The sequence below is a fragment of the Echeneis naucrates genome, chromosome 11, assembly GCF_900963305.1.
Source record: "Echeneis naucrates chromosome 11, fEcheNa1.1, whole genome shotgun sequence".
Lineage (NCBI taxonomy): Eukaryota > Metazoa > Chordata > Actinopteri > Carangiformes > Echeneidae > Echeneis > Echeneis naucrates.
The window spans coordinates 5576287-5596509 of record NC_042521.1 but is presented as its reverse complement, the minus strand read 5'-3'; the positions used below and the strand labels follow the sequence as shown (position 1 = coordinate 5596509).

General features: G+C 41.7%; 3 protein-coding genes across 3 annotated transcripts; 2 read left to right on the top strand and 1 right to left on the bottom strand.

Annotated features, from left to right (window-relative positions):
* Positions 1–113: 113 nt before the first annotated feature.
* Positions 114–2887, top strand: exosc7 (exosome component 7). The gene is made up of 8 exons (XM_029514515.1): positions 114–228; positions 371–472; positions 653–747; positions 1467–1632; positions 1824–1894; positions 2044–2167; positions 2252–2407; positions 2725–2887. The coding sequence occupies exons 1-8, from the start codon at positions 172–174 to the stop codon at positions 2827–2829; spliced, it is 876 nt and encodes a 291-aa protein (XP_029370375.1). The 5' UTR covers positions 114–171; the 3' UTR covers positions 2830–2887.
* A 1375-nt stretch (positions 2888–4262) lies between these two features.
* On the top strand, positions 4263–7508 carry LOC115051160 (tetranectin-like). The gene is made up of 3 exons (XM_029514486.1): positions 4263–4450; positions 4688–4786; positions 6405–7508. The coding sequence occupies exons 1-3, from the start codon at positions 4333–4335 to the stop codon at positions 6806–6808; spliced, it is 621 nt and encodes a 206-aa protein (XP_029370346.1). The 5' UTR covers positions 4263–4332; the 3' UTR covers positions 6809–7508.
* Positions 7509–8207: 699 nt separating this feature from the next.
* On the bottom strand, positions 8208–18508 carry cdcp1b (CUB domain containing protein 1b). The gene is made up of 13 exons (XM_029514967.1): positions 18253–18508; positions 15804–16028; positions 15084–15425; positions 14496–14705; positions 13992–14342; positions 13490–13705; positions 12972–13328; positions 12132–12491; positions 11355–11552; positions 10741–11097; positions 9963–10319; positions 9786–9867; positions 8208–9425 (listed from the first exon to the last, which is right to left on the bottom strand). The coding sequence occupies exons 1-13, from the start codon at positions 18314–18316 to the stop codon at positions 8921–8923; spliced, it is 3624 nt and encodes a 1207-aa protein (XP_029370827.1). The 5' UTR covers positions 18317–18508; the 3' UTR covers positions 8208–8920.
* Between the last annotated feature and the right edge of the window lie 1715 nt (positions 18509–20223).

The window sequence follows — 20223 nt, the reverse complement described above, 5'->3', positions numbered from 1 at the left end:
TTGGGCGGAGTCATCCGTTGTACGGTACATCCAGGTGAGCAAATCATCAAATCATCAAATCAAACGATTGTTGTGGGCGGAGAGACTTTCCGTCGTCTTTTGATGACGTAGAAGAAGAAGGGACGCACTCACACACACACACACACACGCTAGCGCTGTTTTCTCACCATCATGGCAACAGTTAAAGTCAGCGAGGCTGAAAAGGTTTACATTTTGCACGGTATTCGGGTGAGTCAGTCTCAGTAGCACGCCAGCTCCGTTTAGATGATTTCGATAAATGATAAATTGGCTCTACGCCGCCGGAAGGCTAGCTGCGGTAGCATGTTGCTAACCGAGGCTGTGTTGTTGACATGATGTTTCCGGTCATCAGGATGATTTGAGGGTGGACGGCAGGAGCTGTGAGGACTACAGACACATGGAGGTGGAGACCGATGTGGTGTCTAACACAGATGGATCAGCCAAAGTCTCACTGGTACCGATTAAACTTGTACCTGCAGCAGAACCTTTAACATCTGCTCACACCAAAGCACTTAAATCACAACATCTGCACCCACTGATGCTCCTAAATTCGGCTCAATTTTACATCATTTCCACTGTCGTTTACTCACTATAATTCGCTGACCAAATCATTATTTTTTTTTGTCTTTGTCAGGGCCACACGGTAGTTCTGGTTGGGATTAAGGCCGAAATTGGAAAACCAAGGCCCATGGTGCCAAATGAAGGTTATATGGAGTTCTTCGTTGACTGGTAGGTTTGTGACGCATGCAAGGACAGTTTGATTATCAGTTTTATTTTAGATAGTTTAGCATCAGGTCTACTGGTCTAGTCTGCCTACTTTATTATATTAATGCAGAAATCATATGAATATTGAGTATTGTTACACATGAGTCCTGCTTCCCCAACGCCCCAAATGTACCAGCTCCATGATAGAATAGAATAGAATAGAATAGAATAGAATCCTTTATTGTCACTGTTCACATTGTCACCAACATTAACTGTGAAAATATGCTTAGCAGCTCCACATGGCAGCGAGAAAGAAAAACAAGAAAAACACAAAAGCGCGATATCTCAATAAAAACAATATAAAATATAAAATATAAGATAGAGGCATCTGTCTATTACAGAGCACAGCAGCATCTCAGTAATTATACTTCAAAGACATGCTGTAGTCCAAAATGTTAATCTTTATCTATCAGGGATGGCCTTAAAGTAAAATAAATAACGTGAACTTCTATTTACTTCTTAATGTTAATGGTGTATTAATGGCCTACCGGCCACTAGGAGGTAGTGTTGTATTGCATGTTGCTATGAGATTTTCCTACAGCATATCCCAAGTTTACCCAAAGAAGCATATGACATCACCATAAATATGACATACATTCTTTTCCCCACTTGTGCCTTCTCACCTTTCTGATAGAAATTCCTTGACCCATATTCATTGACTTGTTTTCACCTTTCATCATTAGTTCAGCCAATGCAACCCCTGAATTTGAGGGCAGAGGAGGCGAGGAGTTGGGGATGGAGCTGAGCAACACTCTCTACAAAGTCTTCAACAACAAAAACAGTGTGGACCTGAAGAGCCTTTGTATCAGCGCAGGGGAGCACTGCTGGGTGCTCTATGTGGACGTGCTGGTCAGTGGTCAAATAAAGTTCATTGACCGTCTATGTCATAGGTGGACAGTTTGTCTCCCCACCAGTAGGGCTTCAGCTAAAGTCACATACATAGTGAATTTCACTTTATTTTGGTGTTTGCACCAACACGATAGCTCATGTTTTCATGCGAGTTATTGGTACTGTTGTGTCAAGGTGCTTTGCTTCCACAGCTCCTGCAGTGTGATGGTAACTTGTACGATGCCATTTCAATAGCGATCAAGGCAGCTCTCTTCAACACAAAGTAAGTAATGTACCGCTTTGTCATTTATGTTGGTCTTAATGATTACATTTTTAATGCTATATCTTAGAGCTGTCAGATCTTCCAGTGTAATGAGCCCCTTATTCATAAAGACTAAAAGCTTATTTGTTCTCTTATTCCCTCACTGACAGGATTCCCCGTGTGCATATATCAGCAGACGATGAAGGAGGGAAGGAAATCGAGCTATCAGATGACCCATACGACTGTATGAGGCTTAATGTTGAAAATGTCCCATGTATAGTCACCTTGTGTAAGGTACGATGAGCTGCTAACACTCAGAAGAATTTCTGAAGCCTACTGTCACAGAAAATGTGCAAGATATACTCTGTTTTTCTGTAGGTGGGCCACAGACACGTGGTGGACGCAACTCTGCAGGAGAAGGCGTGTTCTGTGGCAAGCCTGATCATTTCTGTCACACACAAGGGCACAGTCACCTGCACGAGGAAGGTGGGGGGAGGCAGCCTGGATCCAGAGAGTGTCTTTGAAATGACAGAGGTGAGTTCAGCTCCCCCTTCTCGGCCATCTGGCCTTCACAGCTGATGCAGTTTTTGTCTTATTTTTATTTAACCCCATCTTAAAAGCAGTGATATTTGACTTTGAGCAAACTGTCAGGTTATTGTCATTTGTTGTGAGTGTGCTATTTTTTCCCTGTTATAAAATGCACGAAAAAATACACAAGTTGCATTTAAAATGGCAAACAGATGGTGCTGGCTATTGAAATTTCAAATTTAAATTGAGTTTTTAAATATGATTATGTATAAATAATTTATTATTTTAGGTAGAACAAAGTTAAAGCATTATGTTGTCTCCAGGCGGGTAAACGAGTCGGGAGAGCTCTTCACGCTCCGCTCATGAAGCTGCTGCAGCAGGAGGAGAGTTTGGGAAAGAAAAAACAGAAAGTTGGTTTCCTTGGTTAAGATCGAGTATTGTATCTACAGTATGTATGTACAAGGCCTTTTTCTAATAAAAAAATATATTTCTACAGTATGCTTGTCTTTGTATTTTCTGGCATTTAGATACGCCCTTGAATAATGTTAATTACAACATTTTAAAATGGATGTAACGAAAGTTCCTGCTTGTATTGAAACTAACGGAGACAGCTTGTATTTTTCCCTCATAGGATATTCATTTGTACTTGAATCAGAAAATATCAAACTATGTGGGTTTACAGCTGCATATAATTATTTTCATTGTGAGTCATTTGCATATTGTTTCTTTTTCTCCCATATTCCTAAAATACAAAAAGGCTAAAGAATAACATTATTCATCACAAGCTTAAATTGTTTGATTTGTTTTGCTTAAAACTAAATAACAGAGTTTAAGAAATATTTCTATTTGAGAAACTGGAACCAGACAATTCTTCTCTTCAAATTTTTGGCCAAAAAGTTACTTGTTATTTGTAATAAATTGAAAATGTTTTCTGTTGAAGGATTAACAGGTTCCTGACATGGGGTGAAGATCCAGTGCAAATGTATCTTAATTACTCTTTAAGAAACTTTTTATGTAAGATAATATGCTTAGGACATCATAAGAGGACTTAATTAGTCAAAATATAAAGCTTGGCCATGACATTGTGCGATTTTGCACTTATAAGCGAAGTCAGAGCTGTAGTCACAGCAGCCTCTCTTGTCTTTGCCACGTGTCAGTGGAGGATTGTGTACAGTTGAAGTCTTACACAAAGTCCAGATGGGATTGGACCGTTACCACCACACTGCACATTGTGTGCACAGGCTGAGAACAGACAGGTCCAAAACTAACCTCTGCCGCTAAAAATGACTATGTTGAAGGATTTACAAAAAGATGAGACTTCACATGGAATGATAAATGAGTTCTTTGATTTCTGTGAGTCACTGCTGCCAAAAAACACCTGAAAATTGAACACTTTGTCCGAATGAGGCCATACTGAGGAGCTTCCAAGACACCTTTTGGCCAGCTTTGTGGAAAGAAAGTCATATTCCATCTTTTTTTCTAGTTGCTTAGTCTCTTAAGCCAAGAAATAAACTAAAACCAAGCTATTTAATATTTTATGTGACAGAACACTCAGTGTTTGTTTATTTCTTACACTTTGATGAAAGCCGCTCATGGTTATGTCATAATTATTTCACACTGTCGTCCTTTGTAAGTCTTCACCTGCTCTCCAGACCTGGCTTTGGTTTGCAAAGCTCTTCCACGCAAAGTGTCTGGAGCCAGATTACACACACACACACACACACACACACACACACACACACACACACCAGTCTTTAAGGTTCATGAGGTTGGATTGTTGTTCCTGCAAAGGGTAGTTTTGGACCTCAGTATTTTTCCCAGTTTTGAGCGATGAGAGGGAGGGTGTGAGAAAGAGGGAGAGAGAGGGGGAAAGGCACAGAGATAAATTACAACCATCCACATTGGAGTTGTCTCAGTCTTTGGGTCTCACCATGGAGTTCAGAGGAGTTTGTGTGTTGCTGGGAGTACTACTGCTGGTGAACAGCTCGCTTCAGCAGCAGCAGCAGCAGCAGCAGCAGACTCAAGCAAGGAGAAAGCCAGTGAGAAAAGGTAGACGGAAAACGTGGCACTTCGCAGGCTCGATGAGAAAGGAGAGATTATTTTGATGACACATTGTGTTTGCGCTGCGAGTTACTGGAGCTATTTTCCTTTGTATGTGGTAGTTGGTACGCTTCAGACTCAGTGAAAAAAGACTATTCAAGTATTCTTTGATTGTTTTTTCCATGCACAGAAACCTAATAACTTTCATACCACCTGATTTGAATGTTCTTGTCCTGTTTGATCCAGATTCAACCAAAGATGCTGCCATCGAGGATCTGCAGAGACAGATCAACGACATAGTCCAGGAGCTGAATCTTCTGAAGGAACAACAGGCCCTGCAAACAGGTAAAACTGAGTTTTGAACAGGAGGGATGACTTGATATTACCAAAGTTAATCAAGTGCTGAGAGGTGGATTGCTAATCAGGCGAAATGGACAAATACCTGTTTTGTTATATGTCTAATTTCAAATTCTTCAAATAGGAATATGAATCATTAAGACACAATGCCAAATAAGGCGGACCTTGCATTAAGAATTATATAGAAGCACCGTCTTATAAATGGGCCAAAATCTAGTCTGAAGAGCTTTCTGTATAATTTATAGTTAGAAAGGCGTTTCATAATGCGTGGGTTCACCAGGCTGCCATTGCCCGTCTTATTAACAAACCTACAGGAGAAGTTTATTATCATTATATCATTCTTGGATAGAAAAATAGGAACCTTTGAACCTTTTGATGAACTCAGTTTCCCTGCCTTTTTTTCCACCTGAAAAAGCAGGGTCTGCAGCAAATTCTGTGGTGTGGTTTAAAAAGTCTCCTAAAAAGTCCCTCCTTTCAGAGGGTGGTACTTTTTAAAGGTTCAGGAACTTTCTGGCTGAGGAGAGCTCGCCATCGCTGATTGGTCCAGTAGCCCATGTTTTCCACATCACTGTTTTGTTTGGAAAAACACCCAACAGCAAATATGTTGTTTTGCTGGTAGTTCGCTGCAGACAGTAATGAGGAAGAAGCAGCCCCAGAGGTTTTATTACTGAGGGATGGATTAGCATAACTCCAAGCTTTGTTATCTAATTTTCCTTTTATATCTTGTATTCGCATGAGGTCTTAGGAAATAAATTAATGCTCCTGGAACTGTTTGTGGAAATGTACAAACTTTACCCTTTATACTAAAAGAAATTATAGTTTTTAGTGCTCTCAGATGCTAATAAACAGCAATTTAAGAAACCTACTCCAAAACAATTTGGAAAGCTGCACTTGACAATTTACTCTAAATCGTCAAAGGGCACCAGATATCACTTTTCTGTTTTGGGGCCTCCTAACAAATGAATGCAGCCACAATTCAGACAAAATCAAATGCACACTTGCAGATCCCGCACCAATTATTATCTGGCTGCTGAAATTATCTTGAATGGATTGAAAACCTTTTAATCTTAAACATATTAGTCACTGAAGCTTGTTTACGTCACATGTAGCTGTAAGAGCAAATTAGTGTCACATTACATCACAAATGGAGACGAAGCTCAAGTGTCACTTTTCCGCAGTGACTAACACTGAGAAGTGCAGCTAAAAGCATTCATTGATATTGTGGCTTGAGCTTCCTTCTTATTAACATAGTCAGATGAAGCCAACATTCTGGGCCACGGGTCTCCTGAAAAATAAAGACAGATGGGAGATGTGCAGTCTTTGAAACTGCACATTTAAACATGGGAAGCATATGGCAGCCCTTTGTTTGATCTGTTGTCCAGAACACAGAATAACATCCCGTCGTTCCCGTGTTGATGAAAAGCAGCATTTTTCATGATGTTGCTTGTTATGACTGAGGTCATGTCAGTGCACATCTTCACACAGTGGGACTATTGTTATTCATATCAACTGTGGGCAGTCTTCAGACATGAAAGGAAATGTATTATCTCAAAATTAAAGATAAAACAGTATCTAAACATCTTCTCACTTTTATTTTCCTCTTCAGTTTGTTTGAAAGGTATTAAGACCCATGGCAGGTGTTTCTTGGCTGACCCTGTAAAGAAAAGCTACCACACTGCCAGTGAAGATTGCAACGCCCTCGGTGGTGTCCTTGGTACGCCCACATCCCGCGAAGAGAACGACCAGCTGAGAGACTACATCCGCCAGAGACTGGGCTCAGACCAGCAGGCGTGGCTGGGGGTCAATGACATGGTGACCGAGGGCACCTGGGTGGACCAGACCAGCACTAGCATCACGTACAAAAACTGGGACACGTCCAACTCCCGGTCCCCTCAACCAGACGGTGGCCAGTCCCAGAACTGTGCCGTCCTGGTTGAGGCCAGTGGGAAGTGGCTCGATGAGAACTGTCGCGAGAAGAAGGCCTCTCTCTGCCAGTTCAACATTGTTTGATCACATTTATCTCACCATAGACTCGGCATGGTTATAGTTGCTTTGTCTGTGTACTCTTGCTGCAATTCAATTTTGTCTGCTATTTTTTTTTTTTTTTTTTTTAAAGCCAGTGGTTCTCAACAGGTTTTTCATTGGGATCGAATTCAGATCTGGCATTAGCTGTCAGTCGGCTGTCACAATGAAACCAAGAAAAAAGTCCAGTCAACGTAAGGTCTTCCCCTCAGGCATCAGTGACCTCTGCAGTTTGGAGATTTATGCAACGCTTCTCCAAAAATATTCAAAAATGATAGTTTCCCAGTAATACCAATGTATATATTTATTAGATGTTCATATTTCAAAATACCAGTTTTCCTGCAGTGTGTAGGTGTTGGCACCTTTTGCAAAAGTTTTAACAAAACTGAGTGTAAATTCCTATTATTTCCAAATCATCCAAAACTCAACATGACAACAACTCTATGACTCTGGCTGAGAACCACTGGTTTCAGCTCCACTCACAACTAACTACTGTATTTTACTGACAAGACTCACATAGAGCCATAATAATAATAATAATAATAATAATAATAATAATAAGTGACATTGCTTAAAATCATCATCTTCCGAGTTATTTCTAGAGAATATTCTGCTAGTTTTGTATTCTCCTTTAATATCTCGCTTGTTGTAACCTGAAAGTGATCATCAATAAAATACAAAAACTATCCCCACGTTTGATTTTCTTGCTACATGAAATGACACCACTTTCTGGTCGCCACATATTTCAATCCAGCTGTAGCCTCAACTGTCCCCCGCCCTGCTCATCCTCTGATGAAAGTTTTCGTTGTTATTCATGTTATCATGTCCTTCAAATTTTCATAGCCACTGTAGAATGAAAATGCTTCATTTCCAGACACAGCAGGGCGATTTTGAAAGTCAGTGCCAATACTGTGCTTGAAACCTGAACAAAATAAGCAGCATAATGAAATATTCAGGCACCTCACCTCTCCTTCTCATGCCCCCTGCTGTCTGTGGGTTCAGTACAGCACCCAGAGTGGCACTCCCTGAAGTAAGAAGGCTCTAACCTGAAAGATAAAGGCAGACATGTGGACTGTGCCGCTTACAGCTGCAAGAAATGTGATGCAACTATGTAAACTTGGCATTTACCTTCATTGTTTCCAGTGAAACACACACACACACACACACACACACTTGGTGAAAACTGGATACTCCTCTACAGTCTGTGGTTCTTCCCTTCCACACCCTCCTTTGCTGTTTTTCATGGCTCCTGTGGTTAAAATTGTTTTTACCAGAAAGGTCAGCGTTTCAGTGGATGAGAGAAAATTAAATGTCATTGCTTCAGTGTGTGATGGCAGCCATTACTTCAAGGAATAAACTGTTTCCCCGCCGAGCCTTTTCTCTAGAATTTATTGCAAAAGAAAACTAAAATGTTTTTACAAGAGAAAAAAAAAATACTCTTAAAAAAAGGCAATTACATAATATAAAAAGAAAACACCAGAGGTACTTGCACATTTTTCCACTGTCCCTGAATCCATGTCGCATGGTCAGAAATTTTATAAAACTAAACACGTCAAACATTAAAAGAATTTTGCCATTTTCAGAAATATGAATGTCCTGCTCGCTTACTGAGAGTAAGACAAGAAAATCAATATCACCCTGGAGATTGTACACTCTCCAGGAAGTATCGACATGGACTACAAACAAACAAGTTAGAACATGTTAGTTAATAAGCTTCATGGATGTTTGGTAGGAAGCTTCGTTCAAACACAGTCAGACCAGCTTTTCCTCCCACTTCCAGCCTTAATGATGAGCTAAGCTAACCAGCTGAGAACAGTAGCTTTATATTCAGCATACAGTCCATCGTCTCGTCTGACACTCTGCAGAAGAGCAAAAACATATCTCCCAAAATGCCAAACTACTCCCACAAAGTGGAGGAACGTCGCTTCTATTCTTGAAGCTTAAGAAATGACTGACTTCTGACTAAGATGACAATGGCCACATTAAAAGATGATTGCTGAGTCACTGATCAGTGGCTGTGATCGAGGCACAGAAGTTCACATCAGTACAGACAGTACAGACAGTCCGTGCTGTCCATCAGGCAGCGACAGTCCCAGCACACTAGAGGGACTCCTCCGTTATCGGCGGCTGTGGCTCCATGTCGGCTCCAGAGAGCCGGATAGTGTTTATCTCCCCTGTGCTCTTGAACGTGTACAGTTCATTGTCCACCATCCTGCGGTCCTGGAAACCGAGGCTATCCTGTCGGTCGATGGGAGTGCGCGGCCGGGACGGGATGAAAGTCTCAGAGGGGGCCAAGAATGTTTTGTACTGGTCCATCTCTGGCTCGTGATCCGGTTCTTTGATAACAGGCATCTCTCCGTTAGTGGGGCCTGTGAATGTGTTGTAAGAGTCCACCTGTATCCCCGTGAAGTGGTCTTGCATGCTGTCGGCGTAGCTGGAGTTGTTCAGCAGGTGTCCGTACACCATCATTTCATCTATGGAGGCGTAGACGTGGGAGTTGTTGTCAGGTCGGCTCTTGGTAAAGTGCTTGTCACCTGGACGGAAGATACTTTCTCCTCCAATGTAGATCGAGGACGCTTTGTTTTTTTTGTCATCTCTCTTTTTCCTGTTGGAAAAGATGTATGCAGAGTAGGAGCAATAAGAGCGAGTCAGTGAATGACACCAGTTAAAGAACAGCTTTATAGAAGTACAAACAAACTGGCAAAATGTGTTCAATTATTCTAATACTTATATAAAAGTGTAACTGCATGCATCAACAAAAAAGATATTCAAACAGCTCTATAGCTTTACTTTAAAGAATTTTTAAATATTTTACTTACTAAATTAATTTCATTTGGTAATTTTATACAACTTATTTAAAATATCATCACTGATGAGCATCTGAAAACTGTTTTAATTTGTTTGGTTTTTTTAAGTAAAATTTTCAGTTTCAGAAATATGAGTGTTTTGTCACAGTTGTACTCACTTTAAGATGATGCACACTACAGCCAGCACCATCAGCAAAAACAAAAGAGGTATTACAATCCCGAGGATGATGGCTAAGAGATCTGTAAAGGAAAAGCGAAGACATGGGAAGATTACTTTGTTTGCTTTGCTTTTTGAAGTTACTGCACAAAAGCGAGCAGGACCGCGGCTTGCTTACCGAGCTTTTTCTGCAGTATGATTTTGGTCACTGCGCCGAAGTTTCCCGACTCCGGTATACAGTTGGACATGTTGAGATAAAAACTCTGTGGGATCAGTAACTGCTTCTCTGGCTCCTCGTCCTCCCGCCGGCTCATCAGTTCCTCCTCGTACCCAAGCTTCTTCACAATCATGGCAGTGTGGCGTTCAAGACATTTGGGCTGGCTGACGTTGGCAAATTGCACGAGTGCCTGGTACTGGCTCGGCACGTTGACAATCCAGGACACGGTGGACGAAGGCTTCATACCCTCAGGCCAGTTGGGGGTGGCCAGTACGGTTGGAGACAACATCCCAGGACTGACTCTGTAAATGATGGTCTCTGAAAACAGATGGAAGTCATGCTCAGTATTGGGTGAACTCTGCTGGTCAATACATTTCAAAGAAGTCCCCAGTATTAATGGTACAACAGTGCCCCTGTGTGGGATTTTAAAGTAAAACGACCCTTTTCGTGTAGTCGTAATAGCATGTTTTATTTTATTTTCACTACTGATTCATTTGCTTAATTTTTAAATAGTCCATTTAACCACCGGGTTAATGAAATGTCACAATTTTTCCTGGTGTCCAGGATGCCATCCTCTCATTGCTTGTTGCACTAAATTCAATGATATTAACTTATAATGCCACATTAGTACTGTTGCAGGTTCATTTTATAGGATTACAGATCATTCCAAAATTTCTGTTCAGAGTCATTGAAAGGTCAAATAATCATTAGCTGCACATAAAGTACTTTCATGTTTTACCTGGGATCTCCTGACTGAAGTTGGCATTGAGAAGAGGCCCCGTGGTCTTGCTGAAGTTGTGGGCAGTCGCTGTGATGGAGACGTTGGCGTGCACCTGAAGTTTCTGGATGGTTCCATTAAAGCAGAAATCTCCAACAGAAAAGCCGTCCTCCTCTGCCACATGCAGCAGGACAGGCTGATTACATCTGTGGCCAGGCACGGACTGTTGGAGTGTCCCTGTGGGCGACACCAAGTCCACCGTGCCGTCACGAGGGATGTTGAGGTGCCAAGAGAAGCTGTGGAGCGGCATCGGTAGGCAGGAATCCAGTTTGGGCACAGTGAGGACACTCGCTGAGCAGGAGGCCACATTTTGGCAAGCTGTAATTAGGACACACAGACAGAGAGATTGATAAAGTGTTTATGTGTGAGTAAAAGACCACGTAACGATAGAGTCTGACATGTTGGGAATAAGCTAGTTCAGTTAGAGTTAGTTTTGAAATGAAAAGTTGATACAAATTATCATAAGTTTTTAGTCAGCAGCCAGTTATCTCAGTTCAACTTAAAAGACTGGACACAGTGAGCATAAAAAAAAAAAAGCTGTTTTCAATTTATGAATACACAAATAGCTATCTTACCAATGACTTGACTGGCAGTGAGGCGCACATCTTGACTGGGACAGTCCAGGAAGGAGAGGTCCGCCTTTGTGCCTGCAGCTACGTTTAATTTCTCTTCAACCTTGGAATTAATGCTGAGCTCACAGTTTGGATCAGAAGTCAATTTCTCTACCTGCAGAGAAACTCCCTGGTGTTTGGTCAGATCCACCGTGCACAGAACTGTGAGAGAAACATGGAGAGCAACATGGAGGGGTACCGTGAGTAGTCACTCTGACTTCGGCCTTTGTTACGACAGCAATTCACCATAAATCTCACTCTCTTTTTTTTTGGTGATAAAATACTGGTGAACACTTTAAAAAGATTCGAGCCTATTTATGATTCAGTGATGACCCATTTAATGCTAATTTGGAGCCCTAAATGTGCCTCTTATAAACAGTGTGGCATGCACAGCATAAAGCCGCATAGTACTCAAATCCTCAAAAAGTTTTCAAATGAACTGAATAAAAAAAATATTTTTGTTGCATGAAAAAAGACTAATAGCTGTCTGGTTACTTTTATCAGTAACAACAAAATGACTGTATTTGTATCTGCTATGGAACAATCAATCAGCCAGCTAAGCACCATCATATTTTCATGCACTGAAGTAACCAGATTACAACTGGCGTTTTTCCAGAGAAAGTGATTCTCTATCTGATACAGAGACATAAAATAATTCCAGCCAAAGTTCAATTAAAACTGAAACAAAACAAAAGCCTGCACATTGTTAGGTTATGTTTCTCTGAGTAGTCGATTGGGTACCTGGATGACCGCTCCTCATCACAGACACTCTGTACTTCAGGGAGAGGCCCTGTAGCGTCCTGTTGGTCTCACAGTTCTTGAGCACCATGTTGAAGTTTCCCTGCTGATGCTGCGGCTGAGGATCCGTCAGACTCAGTTTGGTCACCTTCTTCCCCCCTTTATTATACTCCACCTGCACGTCACCGCTGAGGCACTCCGGAGTTGTGTGATCACCAAACTGCACTGTGTAGTTGTGCATGCCAGGCACTGTGAAGTCCCACTGCGTTTTCTGGTTATCAGGGAACTCATTGGGATAGTTGGCTGTGATGAAGTCTGTGTTGGATACACCTCGCGGTAGATTGACTTTCACTATGGCCACCACTGAAGGGAAATCAAGCGAAAATATTGTGGTTAGAAACAATGTGGATCTCTTTAGATGAGCTTTTAGTTTCAGCTGCTGGTATGATCCTTTTCATCCTGCACAGCAACAGATGAACACACAAAACCATTCAAATCAAACGATGGCTGAAGACTTAAGAACTACAGTGTTGATGGTTTATTCTTTAATAATGAAACTCAATATCTGCTGAGAAAAAGAAAAAGAGTGCGCAAAGCCTAATGAACTAAACCAAACTAGAAGTAAAATAATTTATTTAGACCTGTTACCGCTCTAAGAGTGTTTATAAGGAAAGATGATCTTTGTGCTCAGTTGAGAATCTGTTTGAAAAGTGAAAGCAAAGTATTTCAACTAATGCTTATCATTTGATTGGTGAGTGAATTAATGGTTTATTTATGACATACCATAATGCTATACTTATATACACTAATGTTCAAAATGTTTTTAAGGACAAATGAACTTACTGTTGGTCTCAGGCCCAACAGTGACTTTGAAGTCCACAGGGTTGAGTTTTGCATCTGCAGGCACCTTCAGAGACACACGGCCTTTGTATCGTGCCAGGATGGTGGTCACAGGTCCCCCTTTGCAAAAGGTGCCAATGGTTGCTGGCCCACTGCGAAGATAGGTAACAACAGTGTACGTGTGGTCATCTGGACAGGCGTCCTCGTTGGAAATCTGTTTCATTCCCGTTTCTGGGAAGTCCAGCTGAAAAGCCCGAGTGGAGACAACTTTGAAATCCCAGGTGAAGGTGCGGTTGAAGTCTGGGAACAGCGAGGACTCGGTCTGAACGATGTTTCCAGAGCAGGAAGTCTCTGTGCAGTCTGGAGTTTATACAGACAGAGGAAGAGAGAAGAGGAGGTGATTTAGGTTTTCAGAGTTTTGTGTTGTCAAGAGTCAAAAAAACTACACTGTCAAAGCTTAAAAACCGGTTAAGATGAACAAACGCTGTTATCAGAACAAAGATATGTTTTGATATTTATACCAATTTCTCTGTTGATCTCCACATCATAAATATCCTGAGGCTGAGGACAGCTAAACTCCACTGAGGTGTTGCGAGGATCTGTGATTCTTAGAAATTCTAGGTTGCATTTCTGTTTGGGCCCAGTATCCATACACACAGTGCAGTCTGGTTCGTTGTTCTTTCTGATGATGATGATGTTGGTGTTGGGATCAGGTGTCACAGCCAACATCCTGCTACCTGAAGGGAAAAGAGGGATAGTAAGAAATGGATGACGCCAACGTGCCAAGACCTCTTTACACAATCAATGAAAAGATACTCTGGTACATTTAAATTCGTAATAGCAATAAGCAAAAATATCACATTTCACATCATCTTTTCAAATGTACATGTCTCGAGTTGTTAGATGTGAGTGTTTGTTGTGTTTTGTTTGATTTAAAAAAAAAAAAAAAAAAGCAAATGTTAACCAGGTAATAGCCAATTTTCTTCAATCCAAGTAATTAAACTGGCCGGATTAAGTGCTTGCCTCTTGGTGCTGCTTTGACATTGAATGCCGTCGGGTCCATTTCTCCGTCTTTGGGCACTTCAACTGTCACAGTTGTCTTTCCAGGCAGATCCAGGTGAGATATTGTCCCGCCTTTGCAGTAGCTCTTGGTTTTGATCTTTCCGTCGCTTTTTGTTGTACTCACTGAGAACTGATAACCCTCTTGGCAATTTTTGGTCCCAGAAATCTCTTTCAGCCCATTCCCAGGGAAGTCCAGAGTTAATACAGTCCTCTCTGGGACACTAATGTCCCATGTTAGGGTCCTCTTGAAGTCTTTCAAGAGGTTGGGATCAACTTCTCCTGCTGCAGGAGTGCAGGAGCTCGTGGTACAGCCTGAGTAAAGACAATGATAATCAAATGATCAGACTGTAAGATGGAGGACTTATTCAACAAAAACCACAAAAGGGGATAATTGATAAAAGCAGCAATTACAAATTCTTGTGGTAAATGACAGAAACATCATTACAGACTCGTCATGGTTCTTACCCATCTTCTTATCCAGCTTCACACTGTACATGTCCTCAGGTTTTAAGCAGCTGAACTCCAACGAGTGTTTTTCGGCATTGTTCAATATCTTTTCCGTTGGACTACAGCTGGAGCCATCAGCAGTGCACACTTCACACTCTGGTCCTTCTGGATCCCGACTAAACACCACATTTGTGTTGGAGCCAACAGTTATCTCCATTGTTCGACCCTCTAAGGGAGGTAAAAAGAAGTGAGAGCGAGGCAGATGTTAGGAGTGGGTTGAGCACGCTGTTTGTAAAGCCTTCACTAATAAAGTCCGTTTTTTTGTTCTTTACTACCTGCTGCTTTCAAAATGATTTACTAAACTGGACTGCACCATTAAAACTTAAAAGTTCAACATTTAGAGAGTTAAATGAAATGACCAATATCACTCTCATGTCTATACATTAAATATTAAGTTACTGCTGGAAATTGACAGCAGGACTGTTCAGGGATTAAAAAAAAAAAAAAAAGGTTCACTCAAAGGTCAAAATATCAGACAACCTAAAAACAAGAAGGATTTTTTTTTTTTTCAAAGGGAAGATCCAGTATTTAGTAGTTTCTCCTTACTTAGTGGTCCAGCGGAGGCCTGAAACAACACAGACTCCACCTGAGCCTTTGGTTTGACTCTCAGAGACACAAGAGCTTCATTAAGCACGTCCAAACGAGTCACAGAACCGCCTCGACAATACTCAGTCTGGTCATTGCTGTTTGTTTTGGATGTGACCACAGAATACTGAAATCCATTAGTGCAGGGTTTTACTGTCTGCATCAGTCCCTCCCCAAGGATGTCCAGGCTCACACCCGTCTTCTCGGGTGCTTTCACCTCCCAGGTGAAGGTTCTGGTGAACTCTATTAAGATGGAGGGTTGAATTTCTGCTGTTTTGGGGCTGCATGCGTCCTTTGTACATTCTGGATTACAATTAAAGACAAAATAGAAGAAGCAGATTGCTTTAATAATAGAATTTCCAAATGTGCATATGCAACTCTATTAACTAACTTTATTATCAACTAAACAGATTTAACTTGAATTCATGAGCTTTTCAATTAGGTGGACCAACCCAACAATCTACTTTTTTTTTGTCTAAGGCCGTATGATCTGAAATTTGGCTTGTATTATATTATATCTATACAGTACAGGCCAAAGGTTTGGACACACTTTCCTATTCATTTGAACGAAAAGGTGTGTCCAAACTTTTGGCCAGTGCTGTATAGTATCTTTTATTTTAAATATACAAACGCTCAGACCTGTAAAGTGTTTAAGCATCATCAGACCGCCCGCTAACTCACCAATGGTCTGAGTTATTGTGACAGCGTAAGATTGTTCAATGGGCTGGGAGCAGTTGAACAGCAGCGTCACATCCTCTTCAGGTACCAAAGTGATTGAGGTTTGGCAGGAAGTCTGTGTGTCATTCACGCCGCTGACTGTACAGACAGCACATTGATCCAAGGGCAGCTCAGTGGACACCGTCACCGTCGAGCCTTTGTCTGGTCGGACCGCCGTCCGCAGGCATTCTGGGTAAACAGATGAAAAAGAGTGAGCGGCTTTAATCAGCACTCAGTGGCGTAACAAGGTGATTTCTCATTAGGTTGGGAAGTTATTTAGAACATGCTGACAGGTGTGAACAGCTGCTCGATGCATGCTTCGACAGATTTCCAGATTTGGACATCAGTCTTTTTTTCTTTTTATATATATATATAAAAATTATTTAGCAGCCTGGGGGGACAGCGTCAGCCTGACGGTGAAATCTGCTGCTGGGGGAGGAGGGGGTCATGTCACAGTACGACATTCACTCTCACACTCAGTACCTGGGTTGGAGCCACGCAGCCACCAGGTTTGAACCCAGAACTTTTGTGCTGCGTGCTGACAGCGCCGCTGCACCACCACTGCCGCTCCTGAGTTATCTGTTCAGGCGCAAAACATTTTCTTTCTTTTCTTGGACAAGTAGATGATGGAAAAGGTACCAGAGATGAAAACTTGTGTTCACTAATAAACACGGTACACACGAACTGTAAACATGATCCTTCAGTGTCAGCAAAGCTGCTTTGACACAGAGCTGCTAGCATGGCTGCAGATTAGGACACACGCAAGCAAATATGCCACCTATTCTATTTGTTGTTGAGGAGGGCTTTGTGTGCAACACTTGAAGGTATCAGTTCAACACCTAAGCAATTTCGAGCAGAGGAGATAACAAACACACACAACTTTGTGTTGACACTTGAACAATCGCAGTGGTTGCAGACACACCTATTCCCATGTGGGAGACCGTAGTGACAGACCAAAGCGAATTAATTGGATTCTTATTGTGGTGAGTCACGTAAGCCCAGAGTAATGACAAGTCAAAAAAAAAAAAAAGAGAACAAGTTTTAAAGACCATGACGAACTGCTGTTTCTGTGATATTGGACTCTTGTTTCAATTTTCAGTACTCCCGGGGAACTTACTCATACACAGCCGTATCGTTTTACAATCTCAGATGAAACTATTTCCTTTTATATACAGATGCAGACGTGAACACAGAGAACAGATTTGGTTTCATATTTATCCAGCACGGTAGCTTGAGTGGTCTTTTCAATTCCAATATTTTCACACTAGAGCTGGATCTATGCATTGGCCAATAAGTTATTGCAGATACATGTATGCAAGTCTTCGTATTATCTGACAATTAAGGAAGTTAATTTGTTTCCAATAAAAGCATGTCCACTGATTTATAGCATAAAAAGGGGCTTTTTCAAACATTACAATGGGACAATGCATTATCATCAGATTGGGTAAACTTCCAAATAAAAATGACTGTCACATTATCACCAATTCCCAGCAAGACTAACTTGAAGCCCGTAAAACAAACCTCGCTCTTCCATTATCATGAATATCTGGTTCACCTGTAGGATTTAAATCAAATTTCTAAACTAGAAGGGCATGATATCTATGGAAAACATTTCACTGCAGTCTTGACTAAAATACTGTTGACACAAATCATAAATATAAAACCAGGAAGCCAAAACTTGAACTTGAGCTACAGCTTGAAAGCAGCACAGTGTAATATTGCACCATTTGCATAGAGTCTGTGGGAGCTCCTGAGATAGTAAACTGTGGGTGTGCTCAAAGAGTCATTACTGGTGGCAAAAGCCATCATTTCCACCAACGCTGCTAATGACTTCTGTCCCAAAAATTCATTAGTTGTTAGAAAGCAGCAGAATTTATGTGTAGCAGGGGAGAAAAGGTGATAAAACGCCCGACAGATCTACAGCTCAGCAGCAGATTGCTCGTCAATCATTAATGAAGCTATGATGGAGTCCTGCCTCCAGGAAGCTCCATAAATGCCTCATAAACCTTTCTGAAAATGGAGGTCTGGAAGTCAGAGCTCAGTTATTCTGCTCAGACTGACTCTGAAAATGTGGCTCTAATGTGGTAATGTTTCCTTAATGTCCTCTGCTATCTTCAAATTTATTGACACAGCACTTTAAACACAGCTCATTTTACCCAGAGTGCTCCACAGGAGGGCAGGTTTCACCTCAGTGACCAGCCTGCACTTAGCACAGTCTGACCCATTTGGCACCAGCTCCAGATGAAACCACTGTTCAATGAGAAGAGCTTTTTGAGGCTTTTCCTTTAGTATTTTCTCAGAAAGTGAAAAAGAAAACAAACCACGAAAAAGAAAATGGAGCACACAGAGCTTCACCAAGGTGTAGATGGACTGTGTTTGTTGCAGAGACAGAATACAATCTGAATCATCTCACCTGATGGCTGGAAGAGCGTCCAAAACAAAACCCCCAGCAGCGCGCAGATATCAGGCAGCCGCATCCTCGCAAAGAATAGATCCCTCTGTTTGTTTGTTTGATTAAAAAATAATAATAATAATAAAAAAATATATATATATATAAAAAAAAACCCTTAAAAACAGAAAGTTAATAAATAAATAAAAAAGTCAAACAGTCCGCTGGGTTTCCCTTCGCATTACGGCGTCGTTGCTGACAGACACTTCCTGCTCAGCGTTACCTGCCTCTGTGCGCCACGGCGCGGCGGAGGGCGTGGACCCGCAGGTGGTTTACGGTTACCTGTCCAAACTTGACGAGTCAGGCGGGTCGGGCCCTTCCTCTCCCCCCCCTTCATGTGTCCAAACACTGCTGTGATAATACCAACAATATGGACTAATAGAAAGACACGAGTCCCTGTGCCCCCCCCCCTACCCTCCTCCTCCTCTTCCTCTCTCTCCTCGGTGGCACAATGAGCGCCCTATTTATACGGACCGGAGCATGCCAAGGATTGTTGGCACGGTGCTGTGTATCCCCAAAATGAGGCAGGGGAGGGTGTGGAAACAGTTTAAAGCAGGGGTTTCTTTGTGTTTGACCACAAGCTAAAACACAGCAGACTATTACATGCACTGCCACACACTGATGTGTGTCAGAATCTAATAAAATGACAACAAAGGTAGCAAGTTAAAGCATGTTCAATCAGGGATAGTTTAAATGGGCAGCTTTATTATTTTCTTTTTAAAAAACGAGGTTGTTTTGCGTTAAGTAAGAACAAAATGTGATGCTCTGTGTGTGTCTGGTGTCTAATAGCAGGTCAATACTCTGAGTTAACACTCCCATGTAGTACAGGCTCCCTCCTGCCTCCACACGCCTTGTGACGCAGACATTCCAGCATAGAAACATACCTGAGGGCACGACCACTTACAATCACACTTCTGTCACATTTTGAATGTTTCAGTTTTTTTGTTTTCTTATGAATCATTTACATGATTTACTCTTACATCAGTGGAAAAACAACAGTTTAACCCCCGAAGGCTCGTGTCAACTTAAAATTGAAATCACAGCACCGAACAGTATGGATGACACAGAGAAGGGTGGAAAAAATGAAATCGCTTTTATAGAGTTGATTCTTTTTTGTCTGTGAGAGCCCCACAACATAAAACAAGCACAAGCACACACACACACACACACACACACGGATATTCAAAGCAAGTGTCACTGCTGAACCAGTCTGACAGCATGCAGAGTGGGCGGTGTGGTGAATTCAGGCAGCTTCAGTGTGTAACAAGGGATCTCAGTGAAGACTCAGCAGCTGTCACACTTCCCCTCCCCTCCCATGGCACTGCAGGTCCAGCACACCCAGACATGTGTTGTTGAGGGCTACAAGTCTGCAGGTTTTAATACCAATGACCAGAAGGGGGGATTTATGTTGTCAGATTAAACACTTACACCACCTCTGAATTATATGCCAATCCTGGAGACGTGGTCGATTGAGTAATAATTCAAAATGTGTGATAAATACTTTAACTCCATGGGGCATAGATTGTGAAATGTTTGTTGTCAAAAGTATCCAAGTCTTTCTTTTGCTCCGAGACTCTGAAAAAAGAGACAGAACAAAAGGAAGTTTAAAAATGTATTGAAGTTCCAAAGACAGACAATTTTTTTTTTAAATAAAAACACAAAGATTTCTGCAGTCAGTTGTTGACTTAGCACTGCGAGCTGAGACATTGCTGTGAGCCTGTGTGTGATATTTGGGAGGGTCGGCTTGTAGGTCGAGTTTTAAAGAGAAGAGCCTGAACCTCCCACATGAGGGCAGTAACACAGACTTTATCAGCCGTGTCGCTTCATGATCTCCAAATCTCGGTATGGCTGTAAGTTTGACATTTTGGGTTGTTTTGCCCACCAAGCTACAGCAGCCTAAATTTCAGGGGGCTGCCCTCCTTTGTGGAGGTTGAA